The sequence below is a fragment of the Dipodomys merriami genome, unplaced genomic scaffold, assembly GCF_024711535.1.
Source record: "Dipodomys merriami isolate MVZ:Mamm:240054 unplaced genomic scaffold, mDipMer1.0.p SCAF_12, whole genome shotgun sequence".
In the NCBI taxonomy this organism is placed as follows: Eukaryota; Metazoa; Chordata; class Mammalia; order Rodentia; family Heteromyidae; genus Dipodomys; species Dipodomys merriami.
Genome location: NW_027202493.1, coordinates 13,371,160 through 13,388,095, shown reverse-complemented (window position 1 = coordinate 13,388,095; position 16,936 = coordinate 13,371,160). Strand labels below are relative to the sequence as shown.

Here is a 16,936-nt window from a genome sequence, read left to right as displayed (position 1 = left end):
TCTACACAGAACCAAGCTCCCCTTCCTTTAGTCATCAGTAACAATTGCCTAATTTCTAGATTGACAAACATTCACCAAGCCCCCCTTCCTGCCCCAGCCACGTCTTATATTTTTCTTACTGCCACACTCATTCCACTAATATACACCAATAACCATGTTTAACCATTTTTTAATCATTAAAGAAAAAAATCACAAAAAATGGCTACTTAGTTAAAAAAAATTATAACCTTGTATTTTTGTGTTTGATTATTATTATTTTTAGGCTGACGATATCCGAGCATTGCTGATAGATGCCATGCCCCCAGAGGCCTTACCTACCTGTTTTAAACCTCAGGCGACTGTAGTGAGCGCCTCTCTCATCTCACCAGCATCCACTCCCTCCTGCCTCTCTGCTGCCAGCAGCATAGATAACCTGACTGGCCCTTTAGCAGAGTTGGCAGTGGGAGGGGCCTCCAATGCAGGGGATGGTGCAGCCGGAACAGAAAGGAAGGAAGGAGAAGGTAGGTATTCCTGTGAATGCTTGCCTGTATCTTACTGAATACTTCATTTATAGATATCCTGTAAAATTTCACACTTATAACATGTTGTAAGAAATATTTCATGTGGAGTCTGAGGAGGATCACAGCTCAAGGCCAATTTGAGCTACCTGATAAAACTCAGTCTCAAAAACACAAACAACCAAAGAACACTCCATAAAAAGTTCTTAGTAATGTGTACCTGAGTTTCCAACCATTGTTGAGTGAGTAGGTCTTAGTACTGAAATTCAGACAGAAAACTCAAACAGGTTATTTAAGGAATGAAAGCTAAAATAAGAGCTGGGACACTTATATATTTAATTCATTAAAAATAGTAAACTATCCTCCATTTTATCTTATAATAAAATATATTTTATTATGTGAGAATTAATACTGTATTATAGTCTCTACATATGTAATTTTTCATTTTACTTCTGTATTCCACCTATATTATTAGAATTAATATAAGTATTACATATGTGACAAAACACTCTGCTTTCACTTCTCAACCAAACTCAGAGTACCTTAAAAAATTTACAGAAAACTTTTATATTCTACTTGATACTATGTAAAATCTTCTATACATCCAACCAGAGGTGTCAGGATATATGGCTTAAACTAGATACTGAAGTTTCCTTTAGCTTCATAAATTCTAAGAAACCTTAATTTTTCTATTTTAGTTGCGGGTCTTGATATGAATATCAGCCAGTTCCTAAAAACACTTGGCCTTGAACACCTACGGGATATCTTTGAAACAGAACAGGTAAACTTTTTTAAACTGTGTTTGCATCTTTTGAATTCAGTTTTAACTTATTTATTGGCACCTATTATTTCTTCTCTTCTTGGCAGCTATTTTTAAACCTATATCACATTTCTATTGAAGCCAGGGGAGCCTAGTATTTTATACTTCTCCTCCAAATCCTGTAGCAGTTTATAGGCTTTGTTATTCAGTTCATAACCAGCCCAGGCAGGAAAGTCTGAGATACTCACCTCCAGTTAGCCACCAAAAAATCCAAAAGTGGAGCTGTGGCTCAAGTCATGAAGCACTATCTGAGCATAAAAGTTCAGGGACAGCACCCAGGCCATGAGTTCAAGCCCCAGGATTGGCACGGGAAAAAAATTCTTTATGAGACATAGTTTTCAAATTTTTCATTGGTCTATGCCCACTTCTGGTTTATTTTTTTCCCGCTTACCAGCTGTGTGAAACTGGGTAAAAGACATTGAACCTCTTATTTCCATTACCTGTTAAATTACAATACTTATAAATATCTGGAGGTTAAAATTCTTTGTCATATTATGGTTTTATTTGCCAATTTTTAAAACATGCTTCAATGAGGCAAGAAGTCTTTTTCTTTGCTGGTGAAGACTATATAGAAACAATTTCCTCTTCCTGTCATTTAATTCATCTTCTGTATTATAGATTTTTATGAGAATATTATAAACAGTAAGTTATATAAGTTATTTCTTCCCTGAAGGATTTGGTTATATAAAGCATTACTCCTGCTCTGGCTGCATTAACCACCTTAGCCCTTTGTTCCAAATTGTGAAAGTCACACATATCATCATTCAATAAAGACCAGTTTTTTCATAGAATTTTAGATTCTATTTCAGTTGGTTTACATTATGATTTACAGCCTTTTTTTATTCCTAACTTTTCATTGTATATTCTTCATGAGCAGCTGACTTCCAGTAGCATGTTTACCTCACTTTATTGATTTTAATACTTTAATAGATCAGTTTTCCATCAGTCCTTCTGACAGCTTATCCTTTTGTGGTTGTTTTCTCAATCAGTTTCATGGTTTTCCTTTTCACTGCAAATTTGTTCCAAATAAATCAGTGTTCCATTGATTTTCTTTTGGCCAAAATAATTCCTATGTTCTTTTTTTGGTCAATATATTGACTGCTACACTTAATGTATATTACCTAATGCTCTTCCTTTCCTCCAGACTAATGATATTGTCTTTGTTTATATTGATCTATTTGAAACTGATCTTCTGGCCCAATTGTCAAGTAATCAAGTTTATTTTTATTTCAATTGTAGATGTTATTTATCTAGCCTTCGTAATAAAGGAACAGATGTAGTTAATTCTTTCTTACATTAACATATTGAAGTAAGTCAGTAATAAGTAATGATGGTCACAATAGTTATATAGTTGAGAGCAGTAAAGGTGCATGCCTGACTTAATTCCTGTCTGCTTAGCTGAGGCCAAGGGAACCATTTTGTCTGCTAAGACACTTTATAATATCTTCCTGCCTTTTGTTTCTATTCATGGATACCTCTCTCCCAATAGAGTGGGAATGTTGTTTAGTTTCTGGTCCCAAGAAATTATCTTTCAGACTATCATAATTTCAACTTCCACACTTATTCTCAGAAGTCTCTGAACTAAATTGTATTGTTTCATGTAGATATTTAACTAAGCTTTGTATCAAACAATGTTACCCAAATCCCTTATAATTGATTAAATGTAGTACCAATGTTACTTCAGCCCCTACTTTTTTTTTTATAATGCTAATTTTCTCTTCGCATCCCAGGTAAAATGGACAGATTTCAGAAACAAGAGGCAACTCTCTAGAAGAAGTGACATTTGCTTTATATGAAGGATGATTTTAGTTCACATACAAATGATCTTTATCCTAAAGATGATAGTTATATCTTAATGTGTGCTAGATATAAATAATTAGCCCAACAAATTTGTGATTTTCTGGATAAACCTAAATTAAGCTTTAAAATAAAGTGAGTTACTAAACTTTAAAAGCATGATTTTCAAAATAGTATTTCTCATATTTTAGAGAGCTGTGAATGAATGAAGACAAAACTAAATTCTGTAGCTTTTCTTCCAGTGGTAGTGCCTATTAAATATGAGAACGAATTGGACACCATATAACTCAAAGCAACTGAATTTAAAATTGTTATTTCAGGTTTCTGGTCACCCCTTTTACTAAATATGAATAAATATAAGGTCTATAATCTTAACTACTCAGAAAGCTGAGATCTGGAGGATTAAGAATCGAAACCAGTTCAGGCCAAAAAAAAAAAAAAATCCATGAAATTCATGGATTAACCAGCCAAAAGCTAGGTTGGAAATGTAGTAGAGTACCAGCTGTGAGCAACAAGCTGAGTGAGGGAGAGAGCAAAAGCATTGAGTTCAAGCTTCAGAACTGGGGAAAGGGGAAGGAAGGAAGGAAGGAAGGAAGGAAGGAAGGGGCTCAAGTTATATATCATGACTTTTGACATTTGTTGAGCTATATTATATTTTAATATCTTGTACTTTCCACAGCCGGTGCTGCGAATTAAAACCAGGGCCTCTGACATTCTAAGCAACTACTCTACCACTCACCTATATCCCTGGCCTTCTGAGGTTTTTATGACGTTTCTTAGCCTCAGTTTCCTCATAAGGCTCTAGTAGAACTTTCATTGGTATATTTGATGGATAGCAAGTACATAATGAATATTGGCTAGAGAGATGATAAATGGCTTAGTGGAACTGCAATAATATATTTGTATTCAGTTGCAGGTAAAGTTGGGCCATTCTCTCTTTTTCAAGATTCCAGATATTTTTGATTCCTTCTATCCTTTAGCCAATTTCCTAATGAATGATTTCTTTTTTTCCTTTTGGTTATTTTCATGTTTATTCTTTCTGTGGGACTATGATTATTAAATTGGATAAATGTCAAAATGGCATAGAGAAGCTGGGCAGAGGTGCCTCACACATGTAATCCTAACTGACAGGAGGCTAAGATCCAAGGACTATGGGCAGAAAAGGCCACAATACTCATTTCTAATTAGGTAGTAAAAAGCTGGACTAGAGGCCCAACTCAAAGTAGTATAGTGCCAGCTCTGAGCAAGCAAGCTGAGTGAGAAATCATGATACTCTGAGGCTCACCGCACACAAAAAGATAGCACGGGCATATTAGTATATCTACTGCAGTATGAGAAAAACTACTCCAAAACTTAATAGCTTAAAATAACCATAATTTATTATCTCAGATTCTGTGGATAAGAATGCAGGCCTGGCTTAGTTGGTTGTCTCTGGTTTAGGATCTCTTGTGAAGTTACTGTCAAAGCTGTCAGCCAAGCCTTGCAGTCTCATCTGAAGGCTCATCTAACAGGTGGAGATCCACTTCCAAGGTCACTCACAGTGGTTGAATAGCCTTATGCCATGTATATTGGCTGTTGCTGCTGAAAAAATGGCCACAACCCTAGCAGCTTAAAACAACACACATTTTGTGGAGCAGGATCTGTGTAGTTGTCTTATAAGGTTGCAGTAAAGTATCAGCTAGGGCTGGAATCTCATTCTGAAGTCTCAGCTGAAAAAATGATCCCCTTCCAAATTTATATGGTTCTTGACAAAATGCAGATCTTTTCAGTCTGTTGGACTGAAGGCATCAGTCCTTACCACATTAGCCTCTCTAATGGGCATCTTATTTTATCAAACTCCACAAGGAGGAAAAGAGGATCTTCCAATCAACACCCTGTCACCATAGCTATATTAGTCTTGGGTAGAAACAAGTCAGTAGGCAATCCTGCACTCCAGAAGAAGAGACTCTCACATAGGGTGTGAAAGTAAGAAGTGGCAGTCATGCTCTCTCTGTAGCCGGCTTCCCCCAGCTGAGCCCTCCACAAGAGTGAGAGCCCAAGATACGCACCATGATCTTTTTACAGTCTAGTAAAAGAATTCTATCCCATTGCTTCAACTGCATTATATTTGTTAGGAATGTATCAATAAGTTTAGGGATTCTGTCTGGATTGAAATCTGTTCCCTTGTCAATACTCAAGAGCAGCACTTCAGTCCAAACACAGATACTTAAAGCCATTGTAGACTAAGGGATCTACCCTCAGCCTAGCTTTCTAAAGTAAGTGGCCTCATGTCTATTTGTCAGAGTGTTTTGGGTGGCCATAGTGATAGTTAGGTCTGGGTTTTGTTTTTTTTTTTTTTATGATTGAGAGACTAAAAAAGAAAATAGAGAGAGTTCTGATCCTGCCCATTGCTTGCGTTAGATAAATACTGAATGTCACTTCAGAGAAGGTTGAGGCATCTGTGAGTTGTAGTTGTTGCATAAATATGAGATCCCATTTCTGTGCCAACTTTACTTAAAGTGACAGAATATTTAGAAGAAGAAGAAAGGATATTATTGATAATGTGGTTCACAATCTTTATTAAAATCACATGTAGCCAAAAATAATAAAGGCTCCTATTTTGTGAAATATCCTATTCTGTTTCAGAGATGTGTGTTTCAGATTGGTGCTTTTTGAAAGCTCTACTGAAAACTTCCTTTGAGCGATTTCAAGTGAATTGCCCATTTTGTCCAATAGAGCAATTATTTCTTAAATAGCCACTTAGCAGCAATATAGTAAATTACTTCAGAGAATGAACAATGTATGTTCATTGCACTGAGATAATCAGACTTAAAAATTTCACTCTGACGATAAAAATCAGCAGAGCCCTATATCTTAGTTCTCAGGTTTTTCAAAAAAGTATTTTATATAAGTAGAAAAGGCTATGGATATGGTTTAGAATCTTATATGAATGTCTATTTTTAAAAAAGATTACTCAAAAAAAAATAAAAAAGATTACTCTTTCTTTTCCAAAGAAAGAAAATGAAAGACCAGTCTTGTAGACCAGTGTTTGTATTGTATTGTCACAGAACAAGCTTCTTGTGGGCTGAAAATGACAGGTGTGTGGCTGCCCAAGATCTCATCTCATGCAATCAGAACACTGCCACTTGGTGGTGGTAGAGTCACAGTTACTTTCATCCACAAAGATATTAATGGAGCCAACTAATTATCTCCATCTACAGGGATGAATAAGAAAAAATAAAAATGTTATTTTGTGCAAAAATAAAATGTGTTTTTCAGCCCGGATTGATAAATCTGAGAATTTGAGAGCTTATAAATTACCTCCTCTCTTGTCCTAACTGGAATTCCTGATATAGCTTCTTTATCACATGGTCTGAAATCACATTCAATACTTCAAATCCACATTTCATTACTTTCTTTTTTTGTTTGTTTGTTTGTTTTTGTCGGCCTTGGGGCTTGAACTCTGGGCTTGGGTGCTATCCTTCAGCTCTTCAGCTCAAGTCCAGTGCTCTACTGCTTGAGCTGCAGCACCACTTCCCATTTTCTAGTGGTTTATTGGAGATAAGAGTCTCACGGACTTTCCTGCCTGGGCTGGCTTTGAACCATGATCCTCAGATCTCAGCCTCCTGATTAACTAGGATTACAGGCGTGAGCCACCAGCGCCCGGCTCATTTCATTACTTTCTAAGCAGCATATTCCTGGCTTGAATATTCCTGACACAGAGAATTTTCTTATCTTTACCTAAAATCTGCTTACCATATTCTGTTACCAATCACAATACCAATTACTTTTCTCTTTACTATTCATTTCTACTGCCTCCTGGACAGTGGAATCTGTGATTTCCCCGTTTTTCGAGTTATCCATGTCTTATCTATCTTAAGGCAGGTAAAAGATGGTAGAACTCAGTAATGTGAAGGAAATGCAACAATGATCATTTATATTTCTATAATACTGCTCCTTTTTTAATTCCACATCAGTTATAGCAAATTAAGATGTATTTTTGTTAAACTAAAAACTTGATAATTAAAGCAATGAAAGGAAAGCCGTAAAGTCCTGCTCAGAAAGGAAACAAAAGAGTTGTATTTGTATGGAATCATAGCATTATAGGCAAGTGGAAATACCTTCATTCCCTGAGGACAACTGCTACAGATTTAGCAACTAATTTTTACTTTCATTTTTCAGATTACACTAGATGTTTTGGCTGACATGGGTCATGAAGAGTTGAAAGAAATAGGGATCAACGCATATGGACATCGCCACAAATTAATCAAAGGAGTAGAAAGACTTTTAGGTGGACAACAAGGTAAGCTGGCAGAAAAAAATTATGTTAACAATGCAAGATAAATGTCAAGGCTGGCATTTTAGCTCAGACAATCTGGCCCCAAAGCCCAACATGTAACTGATAGAGTACCTTCTGCCTTCTCATCTCAGTTACTGGCAACATACTTCTCCAGCTGAAAATACCTGTGAGTTCTCCTTTCTGTTCCTACATTTTATCTCGTACATTTCTCTGGAATTCTTAAACACCACCATCTTGTTGCTCTCACCAAACCCAAGTCACCATAACCTCTCTCCAGGACCATCACATCACTTTCCAGCTTATCTGCAACTTTCTGTTATTACCTCCCTTCCCTGCCTTCTGCACACGGACCACCCCAACCCTTTTGAATGAGTATGTGATCCAGCATTCTTGGGCTCAAACCCTTCAATAAAATCCTGTTGCTTGGGAATAAAGTCAGATACTTAAAACCTGGCTTTCATAATCTTACCTCTTTACCTCTTATTGAACCTTTATCCCTTCTTTTTGACCATTAACTCAGGTGTTTTTGTTTTGTTTTGTTTTGTTTTCCATTTCCTTTGTTGTCAAAAGTCCCTTATCTTTTTCTTTCATGTTTATCATTTCTCTTAGAAATTTTCATTATAGGAAAGCAAGAAAAGATAAGGAAAACAACTTGATAATATGCAAAGCTAAGAAAATTGCAATGATGTGAAACTGAAAGGAGGTGTCTGTTTGTTTGCTTGTTTGTTTACTGGTCCTGGCTCTGTCCCTGAGCCTCATTGTATTCAAGGCTAGCACTCTACCACTTGAGCCACAGCACCATTTCCAGCTTTTTCTGGGAAGTTATCAGAGATAAGAGTCTTATGGACTTTTCTGCCCAGCCTAGGTACTCACCTTTCTGAGTACCTAGGATTACAGATGGGAGCCACCAGCGTCTGGCTTAAAAGGAGGTTTTGAACTAGATTCCTACTTAGTTATCTGTGTATTATACTCCATCCATAAAATTGACTGGGAAGTTCATGTAAGTGAGCATTTGAAGCTAGTAAAGGATAATTCTTACATTTTACACATGACACATTGTGATTTCTCTAATGTCAGACATATTTTCATGGGCATTCATGATATGAGTTTAGTTCAACAAATACTATTAAAACCTACTGACTAGAAGGTACTCTGAAAGAATAGATCAAATAAATTCCCTAAAATATCATAATTTATTCTCTTGTCTTTGTTGTAGTTGTTAAATACACTTTTATGTTTGACATTGAAAATGAAAATAGTTTAAGGTATGTCTCAAAATGTCAGTTATTTATTAAGTTCCTCTAACATAGGGCCAAGGTAGTATGGACTTTTATTTTATATGTGTATTTTTTTCTCTCTTTCAGGAACCAATCCTTACTTGACTTTTCATTGTGTAAATCAGGGAACTATTTTGCTAGATCTTGCTCCAGAAGATAAAGAATATCAGTCAGTAGAAGAAGAGGTAATGGACATCAAAAATTTTAATTTTAATTTTCTGACTCCTATTAAACCTGTCTTCTAGTCAGCATAAGCTCATCTATAACTTCCTATAATCACTTGCCTGTTAATAGTCTCCATTAGTGATCATGGTAATAAAATATTGCCAAAATTGAAATAGGACTGTAGGTTTAGAACATCACAGTGCTTCAGATTATACCACTGTAGATTAGAACTATAACATGTCATATGTTTATTGTCCAGTATGTGGGGTAGATTTTTTTTTTCTGGAGACTTCCTTGAAATTCATGTAAGTACACATCCTACTAGAACTATTTTCTAAACAATATGTTTAATTTTCACATATGGTTCAGAAGTCAGCTGCCAATTTCTCCAATCATAATTATTTCAGTTAAAATAGGACAACTATTTGTATGGATGTCCTGAGAGAGAGAGATGGTATAGAAATCACTTTTTCTCAGAGCTTTAGTTAATCTCTATTTTCTCATGTCACTAAATTTGTTAAACAATTTGTTAGTGAACTCCTATTTACTAATTCTGAGTTTTTGGCTATTCACTGAAACCATATGGGAAACTTGAAATATTGGAAACACAGGAAATATCCTTAGAATTAATACACTAGTGTATTTTTATAAAGTTAAAACATTTTATTCTACAGATGCAGAGTACTATTCGAGAACATAGAGATGGTGGGAATGCTGGTGGCATCTTTAACAGATACAATGTCATTCGAGTAAGTTTTAAAGCTTTGATGGTAATAATAGGTTTGCTTACCCAAAAATTAAATCTTGATGAAGATATAAATGATGCCAGTAGATGTCAGAATTAACCCCAAAATACAGAATAACAAAAAGTATAAGTAAAAATCATTTCATTAAAAGGTATAGTAGCTGAATTCCACTGACATGACTCTATCACTTAAGTAAAACAAACAAGAAAACAAAACTGACCCTACCTAAGTAAAACACTTTTCCTAGTAAATTAGGAACTTACCTCTTATTGATAGTTAACTTTCTTTTTTTCATCCTTTATTAAAGATTCAAAAAGTTGTCAACAAGAAATTGAGAGAGCGATTCTGTCACAGACAAAAGGAAGTATCTGAGGAGAACCACAACCATCACAATGAGCGCATGCTCTTTCATGGTACGTACCATGGAGTCATTGCAGACATCCCTCCAAGCTTTGGCAGAAAATTAATACAGGATTGGTTGTGTTCAAATGTCTTGTTTCGATTCTATTTCTCAAATACTTACTGTTGGTACTAGCTAGTGTTTCATGTCAGTATTAGCTTTCAAAGCACATGCAGAAAGTAATATATATAAAATTGTCTCAGAGCTTAAGTTGCAAGTTGACTCACCTGGTAAAGTATATTTTGTTGTAAGTTAGTGTAATTCTTTTTTTTTGGTGGGGGGAGGGGGGTCTGGTCGTGGGGCCTGAACTCTGGGCCTGGGCACTGTCCCTCAGCTCTTCAGCTCAAGGCTAGCACTCTACCACTTGAGCCACAGCGCCACTTCCGGCTTTTTTCTTTTTGCTTATATGGTGCTGAGGAGTCAAACCCAGGGCCTCAGGCATGCAAGGCAAGCGCTCAACCACTGAGCCACCTTCCCAGCCCATAAGTTAGTGTAATTCTTTAGCTCATCACAATCATGATTGCATGTAAAATACTCTTGTTCTTAACACTATGTTAAAAGATACATGTCACATTCTTTGCTGATTCTAGTAAAGTACAATAATTTATATATAATCAGCCAGCTTAGAAAATGAATTTGCATTATTAATTACTGAATATATTCAGTAAAAATATGCTACTAATTGAAATTCTATTCAAAAACGAATCTCTTGTTATACTTTTAGGTTCTCCTTTCATTAATGCCATTATTCATAAAGGGTTTGATGAGCGACATGCTTACATCGGAGGAATGTTTGGAGCTGGAATTTATTTTGCTGAAAACTCCTCTAAAAGCAACCAGTATGTTTATGGGATTGGTGGAGGAACAGGCTGCCCCACACACAAAGATAGGTCATGTTATATATGTCACAGGTAAGCATCCTGCCTTTAGTGTGATGGCTACCACCTTAACCAACCACACTTGCCTCTCAGTCTCTATAGTTGTCACAGATTCTCCACAGTCTTACCTCCTAATAAACCACCCATGCTTAAAAGTTGGACAAAGCAGGTACTAGTGGTTAAAACCAGACATATTTACTTGACAGCCATAGGTTATAATAGAATTGTCTAAATCTTGGTCTCCTTTCTCCTTGGTCTTCACTTGCCTTTCTTCACAGTCAGAACTAGGAAAGGCAGTTCCGTAGCAAGTGCAGTTGATTGCTTTAAGAAGCTGTATGAAGTACTGCATCTCAGAGGCTCTCAGGACAATACTGTATTCATAGGTGAAAGAGATGAGTTTATCCACCGTTTTCTCCCTTGCACTGATCAACATCTACACCATCACTTGGGGACCCTGTACAACACAAGCCACTGAGTAGACATGAGCCAGGACTATCTACTTGGCTACTTATAGCCTCATGGGTTGGCCAGGCATAACACCAACAGAGAAACCCTGGGGGCAGAAAGGAAGAAGTCAGGACCTGGCAGGTCAAGAGGTATTTCATAGAGCTGACTTGGAATGCTTAGTTTTAATGATATATGGATGGAATGCCAAAGCCTCTTCCTAATGTTGAACAGATTCATTCTTTCTTAGACCCACAAGAAAACACAATATCAAACCAGCATCCCTAGGAAATCACGAGTAATATCCAACTTAAAAAAAAAAAGAAAAAGAAAATCTAGTCAGGATCCAATTATGCTAGGTCCAACATAAATTTTAGTTGGCCCCAAATAATCTCATTGTGTTCATAACACAAAGATCCTTACTAAAAACAACTTAGGTAACTTTATATTTAACAGTGTAACCAATTTCACTGATTAAACTTTTATATCATTTAGATTAGGAGTTGGCCTTTTCTTTAAAGGTCTTGGTAGTAATTACTTTAGGCTTTGCAGCCTTGGGATCCCTATCACAATGACTAGGTTGACTCAGTCCTACAAAAGTTTCTATAGACTATATGTAAATAAAAGTGAGGCTTCATTCCAGTACAGTTGTGTTTGCAAAAGCAGGAGCAAGCTAGAGTGGACACACGAAAGTTTATATACTTTTTTCTCAGACAACCTTCCTTATTCCTTAGCCCCTATAATCTGCACTGCACTAATTTCATTTTTAACCCAGGTAATATGATTTCCAGCCATATAGTTAAGCTAAGTATTGTTGTTCATGTTCCACTCTATTACTTATCCCCATTTTGACTTTTTCCTCATAACGAAAAATAAGCCCAATCTTAATTTCAGATGTGGTGCCTTTCTGCTTGTTTTCTTTACATTTTACCTATCCATTCATGCAGCTTTCTCTAATATTTCTCTTTATCCACTAAGCACTACTTAAAGCCACACATTTTCTGTGGTTCCTAAAACATACCAGAATGACCTTATACTTTCACTATTGACCTTGATAATATTTGTATAGTAAATCAATATATCAATTTCTGTCAAAAATTTGAAAACAACATTTAAGTTAGCTTGCCTTTTATTAAACTTATCTTTTTTAAAAAAAATCTTAATAATTCGAAGATACATAGCTTCCTTCTAATATTGCTCTTCTTTTTTCTTTAGACAAATGCTTTTCTGTAGAGTGACCCTTGGAAAATCTTTTCTGCAATTCAGCACCATGAAAATGGCTCATGCCCCTCCAGGTCATCATTCAGTTATTGGTAGACCAAGTGTCAATGGGCTGGCATATGCTGAATATGTCATCTACAGAGGCGAACAGGTGTGTTACTCATTGAATAAGTATGACTAGATTATTAAACATGTCCACATGTTTTTTTCTTGCATTTTAAATGTTAAAAAGTAGGGTTTTTAATTATCTTAAACTCTTTATTACAGATACTATATCATCAATCAAGTAATTTAGATGTGAGCATTCAGCAGATATATTTGAGGACTCAAAATACTTTCCTCCCCCAAATGAGGAGTATTTTTCAGCCACCTGAGATACCATGTCTACTTTTATCATTATTTTATAGTTAGTGATAAAGGATTCCTGTGTAGTATACAAACTAGAGGATTTTTTTTAACTTTTCTTGTTCCAGTTGCTGTCTTCATAGTGATTTCTGGTTAAGGTTTCTCATCAGCCATCCTTTTGTTCCCATCAAAAAGTTGCTAAAAGCCAGGCACTGGTAGCTCACACCTGTAATCCTAGCCACTCAGGAGGCAGAGATCTGAGGATCGCGGTTCAAAGCCAACCCAGGCAGGAGACTCCTATCTCCAATAAACCACCAGAAAACCAGAAGTGGGGCTGTAGCTCAAGTGGTAGAGTACTCGCCTTGAGCTGAAGAGCTGAGGGACAGCGCCCAGGGCCAGAGTTCAAGCCCGATGACCGACCAAAAAAAAAAAAAAAGAGTATAAAGAAAATATGGGGGGTGGGGAATATGGGGGAGGAAGCAAGTGTAAATCTGAGCCATTGTCTTTTCTGTTAAAGATACTTTTTTTTTTTTTTTTTTTTTTTTGTCGGTCGTGGGGCTTGAACTCTGGGCCTGGGCGCTGTCCCTCAGCTCTTCAGCTCAAGGCGAGCGCTCTACCACTTGAGCTACAGCGCCACTTCCGGTTTTCTGGTGGTTTATTGGAGATAGGAGTCTCACAGTCTCTCTCCTGCCCGGGCTGGCTTTGAACCGCGATCCTCAGATCTCAGCCTCCTGAGTAGCTAGGATTACAGGCGTGAGCCACCAGCGCCCGGCTTTAAAGATACTTTTAATTAGCTATAAAAAATGGTACTTGAACTATCTCAACATATCTCACCCTTACTCCTTCTAGGTGAGATTTAGGATTACATCATTTTCTACAATTAATTTGAATTCTGCTCAGCAGAATTAGTCTTTTATTTAGAAACTTTTATTGACCATATGCTGTGTGACAGAGTTTGCTAAATGAAGTGAAGACAGATATTATTGTTGCTTCCTGCCTTAGTTTTACTGTTTATGGCACATGCCTTATTTTATTTATTTATTTATTTTTTGGTCCAGTCGTGGGGCCTGAACTCTGGGCATGGGTGCTGTCCCTCAGCTCTTCAGCTCAAGACTACTGCTCTACCACTTGAGCCCAGCGCCACTTCCAGCTTTTTTTTTTTTTTTTTTGCTTATGTGGTGCTGAGGAATCGAACCCAGGGCCTCAGGCATGCAAGGCAGGCGCTCTCCCACTGAGCCACCTTCCCAGCCCCGACATGCCTTATTATTAAGGGATAAATTAAGTGTGACAAATTTACACTATTGTGAATAGAAATTGATGGCTGAAGTATAGCTCAGATGTAGAATTGTTGCCTAGTACATTCAAGGTCCTGAATTCCATCCCCAGTACAGAAAAAAAGCAGGGGGAAAGAAATACAGATAATATCTGGTTTTCTAGACTGTAGGATTTAACATGTTTATTTACAAATTAGTAGGTGGACCTGTTGGTTGGTCAGATCCCAGTTGCTTTGCTGGATTTCCCACATTCTTTGGGGCCAGGTAGAATGCTGGTTCAGATTAATAACCACTGAGGCTTCTCAATAAGTATAACTTTAATATGACACCTACCAAAAGGGTGAGTTGTTTTTCTTCTTGTCCTTTCTAGGCATACCCAGAGTATCTCATCACATACCAGATTGTGAAACCAGAAGCCCCCTCACAGACCGCCACAGCTGCAGAGCAGAAGACCTAGTAAATGTCCCCTCTCCCCCCAGTAAAAACCAGATCGAATGCCAACCTGGGACTAGATTACAGTGGATTGTGTTCAACAACAACAAAAAAATCCATAGTCTCTTCATCCTTGACAGCCTAGAAATAAGCTACTCGTCTTTTATAAAGCATTGCGATAGTGATGAGTATATTATGAATAACAAATACTCAACTGCTACTGTTCCCTTTGAGGGAATGTTTACAAGGGCGGCCTTTTAACATATCTCAGGCTCATTCTCATTGCAGTTACCCATTTCTTAAGCCAGATTTCTTTGATCTAGACTTGGAAATGGAAAAAGAAAACCAATACTGTCTCATATGTTCATAATTCGCATACTACATTTGCTTTATGTGTGTGACATATAACAAACACACACATATGACGGGCTCATTGAACTTTTTTTCAAACACGCATCATTGGTGCTTTTTCCTTTTTTTTAAGTTACTTTGAAAATGAGCCCAGAGCCCTTCCCAGGATATTTTGAACAAGTCACACTGAATAATACCATTAACAGTGCAGTGCAGCCTGAGCTTCTGGCTAAGCAAGATGCTGTTTCCACTTTTTTGTTGGTTTTGTATCTGTGCTTGTTGTGAACATAAATGAAGATGAAAAGGAAAAACATCAAACTTTAATTTCCTTTTTCTAGTCTGCCCAGCTTACAAGGGAAGACACAGACCATCAGCCTGACTTAGGAGCTGATGAGATATTAGAGCCAGGAACAGCCACTTCCTTTTTCCAGTACAGCCTGCTGCATGGGGAGTTCAGGACAGTGCTGGAACCCCAGAAAGCATAGTCAGGAACACATCTGAGTGAAGTAATGATGACTTCTGTTCCCCAGTGAACTGCCTACAAGGCGCTGGCTAGTCAGCCTACAAGCAGGGAGCTTGATGAGAAGCACCTGGCTGTGCACATTGCAGCCAAGAAGCGTGGAAGGGACTTCTCACAGAATAGATACTTCCCTTCAGTCAACCTGTACCACCAGAACTGGGGTCCTCAACAGTAACTGCCTTATTTCCAAAGTCAGTGAAACTATTGTACTTCATTAAGGTCTTAAAACATTTTATTGTCTCTTTAGTTTAGAAAGCTAGGACTCAACCCTGTGTAATAGATGTACACAAATGCAAGAACTTTTTTGACTTCAGATTTGAAGGGTATTTTGAGTAGCATGCTTCAAATAGTTTATAAAGATCTCTACACTAAATTTTTGAGCTCTTAATATATTTAGACAAAAAATTGAAACCAAAGCCCTTTCGGTTATTTTTTTTTTAATGAATTTGATAAGGAAGCACCATACTGTTTCTTCTCACCAACATTTGCAAAGTACATATAGACAGTAATGAAAGTTACCCACTGTAGTCCTTAGGCTTGCCCTGGTCTGGTCACCATGACTGAGTATTGGGCAGAGTGCATATTTTTATTTACTTGACATGCTGTGCATCTCACTCAGCTTTGAAGCAAAAGTAATGTGAACATCATAGAAAAATAAGAACCAGTGTAAACCTGCCACATCCATTGAAAGTCCTGAAAACTAATATAACTTTTGTTTTTAGTGCAGTCTGATTAAGCTGTGACCTCCTTTAAGTTTCCAAACATGAAATAAAATGGCTACATGCAAAATCGTAGAAGTAAACTCTCGAAATAAACTTTTTTTGTGGCTTTAGCCCAATGCTAGAATGAGGCACTGAGACTGCTGAATTTTCTATTTGAAGCTTGCATGGGTCCTCAAAGTTCAACCAAGAATTAGCGTTACCTGTTGCTTCTGTTGAAGTGTCAGTGACCTAGGCTGGGTGTTTTTTTCTTGGCTGTGTATTTAGTGGCACTAGAGGGCTTTTTTCCTCCTTCCCTTCTTTTTTGCTGTGTGTAAAACGGTTGAAGAAATGGCTCTCAGTGTCATTTTCAGTAGCTGTGGAGTGTGTATTACTCGCCCTCACCTCCAACATAGTCAGAACAGTAAATACAGCTGTGGGTTTTAGTTAAATAAACAAGTTAATATGGTGTAGATATGGACAGCTCTATAGCTTCATTAAAAAGATAAACCACTACCCAACTGTGGTTGGATGTTGTGTTATTTCCATCATATACTAATTAGATTCATACATGTGCCAGTTTTAAATGTGGGCTTTACACTTGAGAAGTTAAGATTGTGGTTCATTCAACTGCCAGTGTTCTATGTCTGATGTTCTGTATACCTAGTAAAGGTACATGTAAAGAAGACATCGCAGCACTTCTTGTCAATTCAAGCATGTCATAGTTCTTGAAAGAGTGTATGTATATTATCAATTAAAGAGATTAGGTTAAGGGATATATCACAGGAGCCA

At 37.1% G+C, this 16,936-nt stretch overlaps 1 protein-coding gene across 1 annotated transcript in view; it reads left to right on the top strand.

Annotated features, from left to right (window-relative positions):
- The window catches only part of Tnks (tankyrase), a 144,405-nt gene extending 127,740 nt beyond the window's left edge, over nucleotides 1–16,665 (top strand). Inside the window, exons 19-27 of the mRNA XM_070016261.1 lie at nucleotides 263–500; nucleotides 1,196–1,278; nucleotides 7,276–7,396; nucleotides 8,758–8,855; nucleotides 9,510–9,584; nucleotides 9,889–9,994; nucleotides 10,706–10,892; nucleotides 12,519–12,675; nucleotides 14,514–16,665. Of these exons, the coding sequence (XP_069872362.1) occupies nucleotides 263–500; nucleotides 1,196–1,278; nucleotides 7,276–7,396; nucleotides 8,758–8,855; nucleotides 9,510–9,584; nucleotides 9,889–9,994; nucleotides 10,706–10,892; nucleotides 12,519–12,675; nucleotides 14,514–14,600 (1,152 nt within the window). The 3' untranslated portion in view covers nucleotides 14,601–16,665. The remainder of the gene's footprint in view (nucleotides 1–262; nucleotides 501–1,195; nucleotides 1,279–7,275; nucleotides 7,397–8,757; nucleotides 8,856–9,509; nucleotides 9,585–9,888; nucleotides 9,995–10,705; nucleotides 10,893–12,518; nucleotides 12,676–14,513) is intronic.
- The last annotated feature ends 271 nt before the right edge of the window (nucleotides 16,666–16,936 follow it).